We start from the raw sequence: 13134 nt of genomic DNA, 5'->3' as shown, positions 1-13134 counted from the left end.
CAATCCAATTTAAAAAAGGGCAAAGCACCTGAACAGCCAATTCTCCAAAGAAGAGATATAGATGGCCAATGGACACATGAAAAAATGCTCAACATCGCTAATCATCAGAGAAATGAAAATTAAAATCACAACGAGATATATCACCTGACACCTGTCAGAACAGCTATCATCAGTAAATCAAAAAACAAGTGTTAGTGAGGATGTGGAGAAAAACCTCATGCACTGTTGGTGGGATTGTAAGTTGGTGCAACCACTATGGAAAACAGTATGGAGGTTCCCCCCAAAAAAAACCACAAGACTATCATATGACCCAGCAATTTCACTTCTGAGTATTTATCTGAAGAAAATCAAAACACTAATTTGAAAAGATATATGCACTCCTATGTTCATTGCAGTGCTATTTACAATAGCCAAGATATGGAAGCAACCTAAGTGTCCATCGACAGACAATTGGGTAAAGAAGATGTTGTACATATATATAATGCAATATTACTCAGCCATAAAAAAGAATGAAATCTTGCCATTTATGACAATATGGACGGGTTGGACCTAGAGGGTATTATGCTAAGCAAAATAAGTCAGACAGAGAAAGACAAATACCATATGATCTCACTTATATGTGGAATCTAAAGAACAAAATAAACAAAAAAACAAAACAGAAACAGACTCATAGATGTAGAGAACAACTGACGGCTGTTAAATGGAGGTGGGTGAAAAAAGGTGAAGGCAATAAGAAGTATAAATTGGTAGTTACAAAAAGAAAAAGAAATAACAATTTTTCTAAATTTGCTGAGGAAACTCTGACTTAAAAAAGGGAAATTCATGTTATTTGGTAATACACTAACCCTTAACTTGAAACTTTTTAAAACAACAGTATAACCACTATGGAAACATACTGACAAAATATTTTACAATCAAGTATTAACGTTGTTTACATTGTACCATCTAAATCACTATTTTCACAACAGAGAGGCAGTACTCTTTTGTAACTGACTGATGAATATCCACATTTTTAGGCATTAAAAATATTTCAGAGTTTTGTTGACCTTTTTCTTACCTCTACAAATAACAGATAATTTAAAAAATGTAGTTTCTTCATTAAAATGTGTAAATAGAGAAGTCCTTTATCTCCAACAGCTATAAGATATAAATTTAACCCAAAAGAAAATAATACTAAATTTTTCCAAAGACAAATTAGAAATTGTTTAATAACTTAATCACTAAAATCAAAGATCTGAATAATAAAGCCGAAGAAACTAAACTTGGGGAGACTGTCAAAGCTGTTTCCTTATTTGGCTTCTCCAAAATAATTCTAATTACTACAGATGCTTCTATTATTGTCTAAAATAAAATAGTAATGAGGAGACTAGGTCAACAAATAGTCTATTAGACTAGATCAACAAATATTCTACTTCCAAAAAACGATTTTGATTGCTTTCCTATAAGTCTTAAGTTAAAAGAAGTCCAAGTAGATAATTGATACTATTAGATTGGGAAATCCATTCTGGATTTTGAAGTAAATGCAGCATTTATACATACAGTAAGCTCTTAAGTCTTGAATAAAGAAATGAAGTGTGGACATTAGCAAGGATTAAAAGAAAATAAAGCAGAAAAAAATATAAACAACTTTAAACAACTGAAAAGTTTTCCTTGCTTGCATGCAAATACATTCTTCAGGGGTTTTTCTCTGCATGAAGAATATGTGTACTTATGCACTCACTTCGCTAATTGATGAAGCTTTTCTTGAACCAGGTTTCAGCATTTGCTGGGAGGCATGTGACTTGCTTCGCCCAGCATGCTTTTATTCGGGGCCCTTCTAACAAGATCTACAGCCAGAGTGCTTTTTTGTCACATGTTCTTGCATGGAAATTTTTTTTAAAATCACCTTTATTTTGTTAAAAAGTAACTCTTCTAGAGGAGAGGATCAAAATGGCGGCGTGAGGTGAGGTTGTGTAAAGCTCCCCTGGAATTTACAACGAATCGAACAACAATAACTCCACAAAGGACTCCCAGCACAGCAGACAGGCAAGACGAAGAGGCCCACTACTGAATTCACCTAAAGGTGGGTGAATCGCGCAAGCGGGGGAGGAGGGAAGGGAGAAGTGCCGAGATGGAGCTGCGCAGGTGCAGGACGTAGACCTAGCTCAGTGCTCCAAGCTCGCTGCTTCCCGGAACTACGCAGCTGCGGGAGAGGGAAGAACTCGGACTGCTAGGGCTCCGCTTATGGCCCACAGGGCTGAGGGGGCAGCATATAACATGGCTGAACCCAACGCTCATGGCAGAGACCTCAGAGAGGGGACTGAGGGAAGATGGCTGAAAACGGTCGTTTAAGCCCTCACTGCTGAGCAGAGAACGGAAGCCTTAGGCACTGAGACTAGCCGCCCCCTCCCTACCCTCCCTGAGCTCGCCCCGCCCCCACCTGACCGGTGCTAGAAGCAGAACAGTAGCAGTGTCAGATCAAAAGAACAGAACATTTGCTGTTCTGAGAACTGTGGACCGCAGACACAGATTCGCAGCCCAACTAGTTCCAGCAAAAAGGAGGGAGCTGTGGAAGCAGGACCGGCTGTGGTGGTGGTCGCAGCCATTGCTCTGGGCCACCTCTCACAACTCACCCTGCCCCTGACCCCACCTATCTGGGCGGATCCCTGCAGGAGTAAACAGAACTGCTGAAACATACGGGCTCTGAATCTGGTGCAGGAAGAGCTTTGGCACTTCGAAACCTCTCGGCATAACCACACGGACACTGCGCCCTATGACCCAGGTGAACTATTAACAGAGGAGAAGCCCATCTCCCAGAGAATTCCCCCATTGTGTGAGAAGCTGGAATAGTGCAGAGAAAACATAGCACTACCGTGTGAGAGAGAAAAAAAAGGCTGCAGTTGGAGATAAATTAAAATATTCTACCAACAAGTACTGGAAAACAAAAGAAAGACCTCTTCCTATCAACCTGTTGCAGAAGCCACTCCTGTAGATGTCTAGGAAGAGAAATAACAAATCAGTAGTTGCCATGAATAACCAAGGCAACAAGACAGCTCAGAAAGAAAGTGAAAAGTCTCCAGAAAAGGAACTTAAAGATATGGAAATATGTGACTTAAATGACCGAGAATTCAAGATTGCAGTTCTGAAAAAACTCAATGAGATGCAAGAAAACACAGAAAGGCAGTTTAATGAACTCAGAAACACAATCAAAGAACAACATGAGCATTTTACGAAAGAGATTGAAATTTTAAAAAAGAACCAAATAGAATTTCTGGAGATTAAGAACTCAATAGAAGAAATTAAGAATGAAATAACCAGCTTAGGTAGTAGAGTTGACCAGATGGAGGAAAGAATCAGTGACATCGAAGATAGAAACCTGGAAATTACACAGATGGAAGAAGAAAGAGACTTGAGACTTAAAAGAAATGAAAGAACTCTACAAGAACTTTCTGACTCCATCAGAAAGAGCAATATAAGAATAATGGGCATACCAGAAGGAGAAGAAAGAGAGAAGGGAACAGAGAATATATTCAAACAAATTGTTGATGAGAACTTCCCAAACTTGTGGACAGAACTGGATCCTCGAATCCAAGAAGCAAATAGAACACCTAATTACCTCAATCCCAACAGGCCTTCTCCAAGGCACATTGTATTGAAGCTGTCTAAAATCAATGACAAAGAAAGAATCCTCAAGGCAGCCAGGGAAAAGAAGACGGTAACCTACAAAGGAAAGCCCATTAGATTATCATCAGATTTTTCAGCAGAAACTCTACAAGCCAGGAGGGAGTGGAACCAAATATTCAAACTATTGAAAGAGAGAAATTATGAGCCAAAAATAATATATCCAGCAAAGATATCCTTTAGATATGAAGGAGGAATAAAGACCTTTCCAGACATACAGAAGCTGAGGGAATTTTCTAATACACGACCTGCACTACAAGAAATACTAAAGGAGGCTATTCAACCACCATCAACAGGGACAATTTGTGGCAACCAAAACATAAAAAGGGAGAGTAAAGGCCTGAACCGGAATATGAGAATGGAGAAAGTAAGCGTGCTGAAGAAAATGGAATACTCTAAATATCAAACTTTCTTTTACATAAACTTAAGGGTAACCACTCAAAAAAAATCCAGAACTGAAATATATACTGTAATAAAAGAAGAAACAGAGGGAAACATCATAGAATACCACCACACAGAAATAATAGACAACAACAAAAAGGCAAAGAAACAATGGAGACACAGCCTTACCAGAAAACTAAAGATAGAATGACAGGAAATCCTCACATATCAATAATCACCCTAAATGTAAATGGACTGAACTCACCAATAAAAAGGCACAGAGTAGCAGATTGGATCAAAAACTAAACCCAACCATATGCTGTCTCCAAGAGACACATCTCAGCTACAAGGACAAGCATAGACTCAAAGTGAAAGGGTGGAAATTGACACTCCAAGCAAATGGTACCCAGAGAAAATCAGGTGTAGCCATAATGATATCAGATGAAACAGACTTCAGGGTGAAAAAGATAACAAGAGACAAAGATGGACATTTCATAATGGTAAAGGGGACTATACAACAAGAAGACATAACAGTCATCAATATTTATGCCCCCAATCAGGGAGCACCGAAATATACCAAGCAACTACTAACAGAACTAAAGGGAGAAATTGACCAAAACACAATTATACTAGGGGACTTAAATACATCATTGACAGCTATGGATAGATCATCCAAACAGAAAATAAATAACAAAATAGCAGCTCTAAATGACACATTAGATGAAATGGACATAATTGACATATATAGAGCACTTCATCCTAAAACATCAGACTATGATTCACTGTACAAAACATTATTTTTTAAAATGTACTTACGGTAGCCACATTTCTTACAGCCTGCTCGGACACTATCCTTGTTGCAACCTACGATACAATTGGATAACATTTTAGGAGACATATAAACAAATAAAAACGTAAAAAATTCATCACATGAAAAAGCTAAGAAAACCATTTGTAGAATTTATTTCTTAAAATAAAATCATCTTGACCCAGCTAAGTAGCACGACTCAATTATTATGATTATTAGAAATTATTCAAAAAGCCATTTACTCAAATTATTTCCTTTGACAAACACTTTAAGAACATATTTTTTTTCTAATTCAAGAAATGCAATATTATAGTCAAGAGCTTAAACATTCCAAAATTCTACAACACTGTAGAAGGAATTCCAGGGTACTTCAGCCTGTCTCTCAAATGTAAAATAATTAATTTGTTAGGTATATATGTGAACATTCAGGTTAACATCTTTTTTTCCGCTTTCCCTTGAAAGAAAAAAACTGACTCTCTTAAAGAAATTGGTGAAATTCCAGAAAAATAATTGCTAGGTATTGTAAAAAAAAAAAAAAAATCCCAATTTAACATTTGAATTTTGACAAGAGAAGACAAACTAGTCAGTCACATATTCAGTCTGATCAATGTTTAGAAATTAAATTTACAGTATCACTGCATAATTACTGGTACATGCAGGTAATACTGAAGCTATAAATAGCAGATGAAATAAATTGAAACCGATTTTATTATGACAAAATAAACATAACATAAAACTTAATCATACCATCTTAATCATTTTTAAGTGTACAATTCAGTGGCATTAAGTACATTCACAATGTTGTACAACCATCACCACTGTCTATGAGTATTTCCAAAACTTCATCTTCATCCCAAACAGTAACTGTACCCATTAAACAGTAACTGCCCTCTAGCCGCTGGTAATCTCTATTCTACTTTCTGTCTCTATGAAATTACCTATTCTAGGTATCTCAACTACCTAGAAATCACACAATATTTGCCCTTTTGTGTCTGACTGATTTTACTTAGCATAATACATAATATTTTCAATATTGTAGCACATACCAGAATGCCATTCCTTCTTATGGCTGAATAATATTCCACTGTGTATGTGTATATACATATTCAGATATATATATACATATATATATATATGCACACACACATATGTATATATGTATATATATACAGCTGAAACTGATTTTAACCTCTGATAAAGGCTGCAATCAACCAATCAGAGGGCGCAGTATCAATCTATTTCCTTAATGAAAGGTATCTAATTCCTAAACCCTTCAAATGGAGATATTATCCCAATTTACTAATAAAGTGTATATAGTACAAATATTAAAGTGTTAATTTTAAAAGAAAGATCATTTTCAAACTATTTCTTTAATGTTATGAAGTCAAAACGTTAGTCATTCCCCCCATCCCAATTTTGCTTTAAAATGTAATCATTGAGTTGTTCTAGTAGAAACAGTTCTGCTATGCTTGTTTTAAAAACATAAATTTGTTTCAGTGCAATTGATATAAGAGAACAATTTGAGCATAACATGATTTTTGTCCAAGAAAAACACTAGGTGAATGCAGAAAACTTCATCCAGTTGCTCTGAGCCTCAGGAATACACCAAACACACAAACAGACACACTTCAAAACATTTCCGGCACACTGAGATCACTGTGTTGTGAACACCGCCCATCCACATCTGGTGTGACAACTTTCCACCTGATTTCAACTATCACCTTCCTACCATTACCTCAGAACAACTCACAAGCTGCAATTCTTCTGAACTCCACTCCACAGCAAACCAGGTCTCTTAAAAGACATAGTGCCCTATTTATTATAGTATTTATGTATCTTTTAACCAATTAACATGTATAAAATGTATTAATGTTTTTATCAGGTCCCTATTTTTTTAAAAAATGTATCACTGATGAAGTTTTTGAGTGTTGTGCCCAATCTCATTTTTTCTCATAAATATTGTGGGCTTTATTGCATAAAGTAGGAACACATATGCTGCACTGTAGCAGAACTATGGAATAAAACTGGATTAATAATAAAATCAGAGGCTCTTTCAATCTGAAATAATTGAAAAAAAAGCTCAGAGAATCCAGGTCAACGTTACATCTGTTTCCACGGAAACTGGAGACGCTGAAAAATACTAAATAAAACCGTGCTAACGGCACCATTAATTCCTACAATGAACTAAAAATGTTGTAATGGAAAGATCCAAAATGATCTCATCTCAGCATGTATTAGGAATTAACTCATTTATGACTAAAGACACTGATAAAACTCCTCATTCAACTATCTCATATTTTTAGAATGAACAAAATATGAAACTTCTTCAGAGCAAGTCATCTTTAACATAGTTACAACTTTTACAAGTAGGGGAACTAAACAAGAACGCTAAATAAAGTAACTCCATATCAGCTATTTCCTCAGCAGCCTTTGGTTAAATTAAGATTTCAAGCTTCATTTGTCTATAAGTTTCAAGACTGCATGGTTAACTAAACGCTTCTACCTGAGACTTTGAAGCTGATGCAACTGGCACAACAAATCTGAGATAAGTGACACAGTGAACTGGGGACAGTTAATCCATTCTGCTATCAGGATCCATCTTCTAGTGACAGTGGTGGCACCGGCAGCCGCAGTCCTTACCAGGTTTGGGCCTGTGCAGGATGTCGGCTACAGGTGCCCTTGGTCTTACCTATTTTCTGAGCCTTATTATCCAGACTTTGCTTACACTTCGTGAGCTCCTTGATAGCTTTCCTCGTCTGCTTAAATTAACTTAGTCAGTTTTTGTTGTTTGGAATAAGAACTCTGCCAACACAACTGTACGTACGCGAAATGCACATCAAACTGAACAGTAAGGCTCTATTGCGAGGCCCTTCCTCCAACGCTGTCCGTTGTTCCGCTCCTCTCTAAAGTTTGCTAGGGCTGTTCAGAGTAATAGAGCCCGCCTCCCTGCAAATGTTCCTTTATAATTACGACCGAGAATCCAAAAGACATTGAATAAAAATATAAATTTGACTACCTAAAAAACTTTGAATGATGAAGACCACCAAAAGCAAACTCAAGACATGAAAACTTGGAAAATGTATTTGCAACTCACAGTACCAACAAAGGGGAATTACCCCTACTATATAAAACCCAACAAATCAGGAATGAAAGTAACTCAGAGTTGCTTAAACGACTGACATGAAAGAGCTAACATTTAAATAAATGTATAAAATGCTTCCGTCCACTTGCTTCAGAAAGTGCAGATAAACTGTGATGAAGAAAAGCTATAGGAATTACCAGTTTAAGAACATTTATTATCGAATGAAACAGAATCAAAAGTGTGTCTAGTTTAGTCTATTTACTTGACTACTAGATTCTGCTCAGCAGCAATTTTAGTGATCAACCCTCTAAATATTATTTACCGATTATGTGCATAGTTATCACTCTCACATCTGAAATGATATGACAGAAGCCATAAAGATGAATAAAGTTCCTACATTAAAGGAACCCACCATATACTAGGTTACCTGGGATAATGTACCCATGGCTGTAATATCTGCTAGAACGTGCCAGTATAAAAAGACACACAGCTCTATTAATATGCAGGAAGAACTGGCAGGCAAGACTTTCAGCTAAGAGATCAGGAAAGCTTCCCGCAGGCAGATATGGCCAGTAGTAGAGGGACAGTGATGACAAAAGTGTGTAGGTAGAAAGGCACAGGAGCACTTCTGGGAATAGTTGGCCACGGCAGCAGAACGCAGGATGCACGAGAGGAGCAGTGGGAGGAAACGGCAGCAAGAGTGATTTGGCCATGCTTAGGAGTGTGCACTTCATTCTTGCAGCGATGGACAGCTTTGGTGTTACAGTAGTTTAGAAATGAAAGCAGGCTTAATCATCAACTCCGTCTTCATAGAGACAAGGAAACTGAGCCTCAGAAAGGTTAAGTCGCCTGAAGACAAATACAAAAATTCACAGATACGAGTCAAGAACTAAGTTGCTGCCTCCCAGGAAGGACAGGATCAGATAAATGATTTAGGAAAATGATTTCAGCAGCCATGTGCAACATAGACTAGAGAGAAAGAAATTATGTGTAGTAAGATTTAAGAGTGAGAAGAAATTGGATGTAGTATAATTCAGAATTCTCCTATTACTAAGATTTTAACAATTTGACTCCTTTGATACGCTAGATGTAATGTTAATTTGGCTACAGAAAACCCTATCTTGGCTACATAGATTTCCCTGAAGGAAAGAAAAAAAAAAAAAAGAGCGAGTTTTTGTGCCAAACACATCAGTAACATACGCTGCCACTGTGCCAGGTCAACTCTTCCTGGGCAAAGGAGAATCATCAAAATGAATGTCAGAACTAATTTCAACTGCGAATGGGAAAAGCAGCCTTTAAAAGAAAGTAAACTCTGAAACCCATGTTTAAATGTAATTTCTTTAATAACAACTAAGAGTCTCTGATTTCCCTTACTAAGAGGGAACACACTTCATTGTTCCTACATAATGGTGGAAGCTTGTACACAATGCAGTGGGAAAGACAGCTGAAATAAGACGGGGCTGATTTTCATTTGTGGAAAGCAGCTTCCTCACTTTATAGTCAGACCTAATCGTCGCTAGTACGAACGCCCAAGAAATGACATGCTGAATCCATATGAGCATTATACCTAAAAATAAAAAAGCATACCATAATACTTGTCCTTCTTGATGATTATCTCAAAAGGTTTCTGATGGAGTCCTATTTTCCTTTAATACACCACCTGGATCAATCATCTAAGAAATTATCGTAACACTTTCTGTATCTGTATTTTCTAATGGCACTTGCATTATGCATTTACAGTGCTCTCATGATTATTATCTCAATTTTTGCTGGGTTGCAACAGCTTATCTCTGTCTTATCATCCTAGCTTAATGGCACAATTTAAGATTATTACACTTTGAAGCATTCTGAATTGAAAGAGGGTTAACATGTCTATAATACTGGCCTCAGTTTAAGAGAACTTCAACAAGGACATTAAAAAAAATCACTTCTGTCCTCTTTCTTACGCAGCACATTTTCATTACCAGACAAGTTTTATGAGGGCACGGACTGTGACATTTTGTCCTCCAGAATGCCTGTAACATGTAAGTGTTCAAAATGCTTGCTTCAGTAATGAAATCAACAATGACAGCAGGTCAACTGTGGATGCAGCTGTGTGACGCAAAGCTCAGCAGGGCTGCCTTGGCGTATCAGGACGCCTAAGCAATCTGCTGTGCAGACCGGCCTTTCTCTTATGGCCCCTCACATGTTTATACTCTCTAGGCTTCGGCCACAGACCTTCCCTTCACGCTCTACACACTCCACCTGAGCAAAGGCATCCATTCCCATGGCCTTAACTCCTATGACATGTGTGGATGTCATTAAACTGTTGTCTTTGACTCTGGCTTCTTTCCTAAGCTATAAATTGTATCTCTATTGCTTATTAGATATTTCCATTCCTATGTCTGACTATACCTCACCACAAGCCCCAAAATGAAGTCGTCATCATCCCCCTAAATCTGCTCCTTCTCAGTTATTGCCTGTATTAATTAGTAACTAGTCCCCACCCAACTGCTTAACAGTGAAACCCAGGTATACCTCATTTCCTCTCTTACCCACCTACGTTGAATCAATCACTGATTCCTAGTAATTCTACCCCCCAAAATATATCTTCAATCTGCTTCTCTCCTTTCCTACTGAGACCACACCTGAAGCATTATCATAACATATCAGAATTACTTCTAACTGGTGACTGTGCTTCCAAACTAGCTCCCCTCCATTCTACCGTGCAGCCAGAATGATCTTTCCAAAATGTGAACCTGCTTAAAAACCATTACATGGCTTCCTATGGTCTCTAGGAAATGTCCAAATTCTTTGTCATGGCTTTCAAGGTCCTTTAAGAGCTGGAAACTACCTTGTAAATTATACTATAACATGGCAAAATGGATAAGCACATGGGGTCTAGAGGAGCCAGACTGACCTGTCACTTGCTAGCTGTCTCATAATAGACAAGTTACTTGATTTCTCTGTCCCTTAGTATCCTCATCTGTAAAATGGAAATATTAATACCTATCTCACAGTGTGGTTGTGAATGTTAAATAAATACAATGAGTGACACAGTGTCTGACAAATCTGACACATAGTAAATGCTTAATAAATATCAGCTATTATTACTATCTCTCTAGTGAATTTCTCACTTCTCCCATTTATATTTAGTTCCATTCATAGCAAACATCTTTTGTCTCCTCTTTTCACACATTTCCTCTTCCATTTACATACCAGTCCCTCTGGCTGTAACCTCTCCTTCTACACTCCAACCCTCCTGCAATTCTTCAGGTCTCATCCTAAACAGCCGTCCTCTGGAAAGTGCTCCTGACTCCTCCTGCCACCTACTAGGGGTCCTTATTATGTGCTCCTGAAGGTTTTGTATTTTCCGTGCCATACATCTGTCTGACTTTCTGGTCACTCTTCACTGCTAAATTATAAGTACTGTGTGAAGAGCAATGTCTTGCTCACTACTGTACTCCCAAAGCCTGGCACAGTGCCTAGCACACCGCAGACACTAACAAATATTACGTGTACGAATGAGTGTATCTTTGCTCTCTCACAATTCTCCCTGTGATCTTCCCAAAACTGAAGTTGGTACAAAAGCACAACCGTTCCATAACAGCTATCTGGAAAACACCGTTCAGAAAAGGCTGCCACAGAACAAATGTGGACAAATAATATGGGGAAGAGAAGGATAAAACAAAGTTAGGGCTTCGGAATCACAGCACTTCTTGGAGTCTTTTCTATGCTAAAGTGCATTCTGAATATCCAACTTGTGTGTGTGTGGAGGGGTACATTTTTCAAAGTAGTGTTCTGCAGAACACACTGTGGCCAAAGTGGTTTAAGGAGATGCCCTCCCCTACTAGAACTTCCAAGTAAGTTGGTAGTTGTGGATGGAAAATCTGGGAAGCACTTATTTTGCAGGGTTCATCGTTTTTTTTCAGGCCGGTACCCACTGGATACAGAACCTGAGGGCTGGAAAGAACTGCAGACATAAATCAACACATCTTTTACAGATGCAGAAACTGAGGCCCAGAAGGACAAAACGATCGGTGCAGGGCCACCCAGCAACTACATACAACAGGAAGAGAGAGAAGTGGAACCTCAGAGCTCTTCGGCCCCAGCGACTTCCATTGCAAACAATGCCTCTGGCGAGCTGGATATGCCAAGCGTTCCCACCCCAAATGTTACTTTCAAGCATTTCAAAGTAAGGTCCGTTTTTCTCGGCCACCCGCTCCCCTAGGCCTACAGGGACCGCCTCCCACCCTCCTACACTTTGTCCTATAATCCCATCCAGTGCAGTTGGTGCTCGGCTGGGGCGGGGGAAAGAGTTTCTTTCTTTCCTTCTGAGTTTATTTTTGGAGTGTAAACTTTTTCTCGTAAACCAAAACAGACCTGTTAATTTTAACGCCTCCGCCTAAATCCTCATAGGCGACACTCAGTACCCCAGAGCACCCCACTCCACCCCACCCGCTCCCTTTCCTCGTTCAGACCCAGGAGCCCTGCCGTTGGTTTTCACCTGGGACTGCCATGGCGCTGGCAAGAGAGGTCGCAGGAGCCCTAGGGTTTCGAGAGCACGCTCGCTTCCCGCCGGCCGCGAGGACAACGCACAGCGAGGTGGCCTCCTCTTCCCACCCGCGCCGCGGCACCTCGGTGAGAATCCGCGAAGGCCCTCGGAGCCTTTAGCTGTAGCGGAACCAAGTAGCAGCAGGTGCAATTTCCGGGGGAGTGATAATGCAGAGCACATATGGTCGGAACCATTGCCGCCAACTTCGGGGAGTGAATGAGACCTGTTCATGCATGTAGTGAAGTAAACAACACCAAGACTTAGAAATCGTTCTTTTTAAAGTTGTAATGTAAATTTAAATTATCTGTAGGAGCTTACTAATTTTTTCTCGTTCCTTGGATGCCATTGGAATTCCCCTTCTCGGGGTTAGCGGTGCTCCGGTCCGGGAGCAACATGGCGGCGTCCGTGGGGACTAGTTTTGGGGAAAGATAGTGTTTGGTGTCACTGTCTTGCGGGTTATTGACACACTGGAGCTTTCCGCGACCGCCCGACTTAAGGAAGCGTGTGCTGATAATCTATCAGCTTTATAGCTTTAGTGATCGGCCGTTCTCTCTCATCCCTAATTAGGAGCCGAGTTCTGATCACTGACCAGCATGAGCAACATCTACATCCAGGAGCCTCCCACAAACGGGAAGGTAAGGTCCTCATCTGGGATATCTGGGTTCCCCA

At 39.3% G+C, this 13134-nt stretch overlaps 2 protein-coding genes across 5 annotated transcripts in view; one reads left to right on the top strand and one right to left on the bottom strand.

Annotated features, from left to right (window-relative positions):
* The window catches only part of SREK1IP1 (SREK1 interacting protein 1), a 161922-nt gene that overhangs the window by 30067 nt on the left and 118721 nt on the right, over positions 1–13134 (bottom strand). Inside the window, exons 1-2 of one of the 2 annotated variants that reach the window (XM_019743860.2) lie at positions 12418–12594; positions 4858–4905 (exon numbers count right to left, since the gene is read on the bottom strand). In XM_019743860.2, coding sequence (XP_019599419.2) covers positions 4858–4905; positions 12418–12430 — 61 coding nt within the window. In that variant the 5' untranslated portion in view covers positions 12431–12594. Of the gene's footprint in view, positions 1–4857; positions 4906–12417; positions 12595–13134 lie in introns of those variants that run through there. The other variant, XM_074328901.1, reaches the window with a different exon arrangement.
* CWC27 (CWC27 spliceosome associated cyclophilin) overlaps positions 12506–13134 on the top strand; it is a 178937-nt gene continuing 178308 nt past the window's right edge. The window contains exons 1-2 of one of the 3 annotated variants that reach the window (XM_019743827.2): positions 12506–12551; positions 13033–13100. In XM_019743827.2, the coding sequence (XP_019599386.1) occupies positions 13059–13100 (42 nt within the window). In that variant the 5' untranslated portion in view covers positions 12506–12551; positions 13033–13058. Of the gene's footprint in view, positions 12552–12641; positions 12709–12798; positions 13101–13134 lie in introns of those variants that run through there. The other 2 variants (XM_019743838.2, XM_074328900.1) reach the window with 2 other exon arrangements.

The sequence above is a fragment of the Rhinolophus sinicus genome, linkage group LG03, assembly GCF_036562045.2.
Source record: "Rhinolophus sinicus isolate RSC01 linkage group LG03, ASM3656204v1, whole genome shotgun sequence".
Lineage (NCBI taxonomy): Eukaryota > Metazoa > Chordata > Mammalia > Chiroptera > Rhinolophidae > Rhinolophus > Rhinolophus sinicus.
The sequence above is the reverse complement of the archived record's forward strand: the minus strand, read 5'-3'. Positions and strand labels throughout refer to the sequence as shown.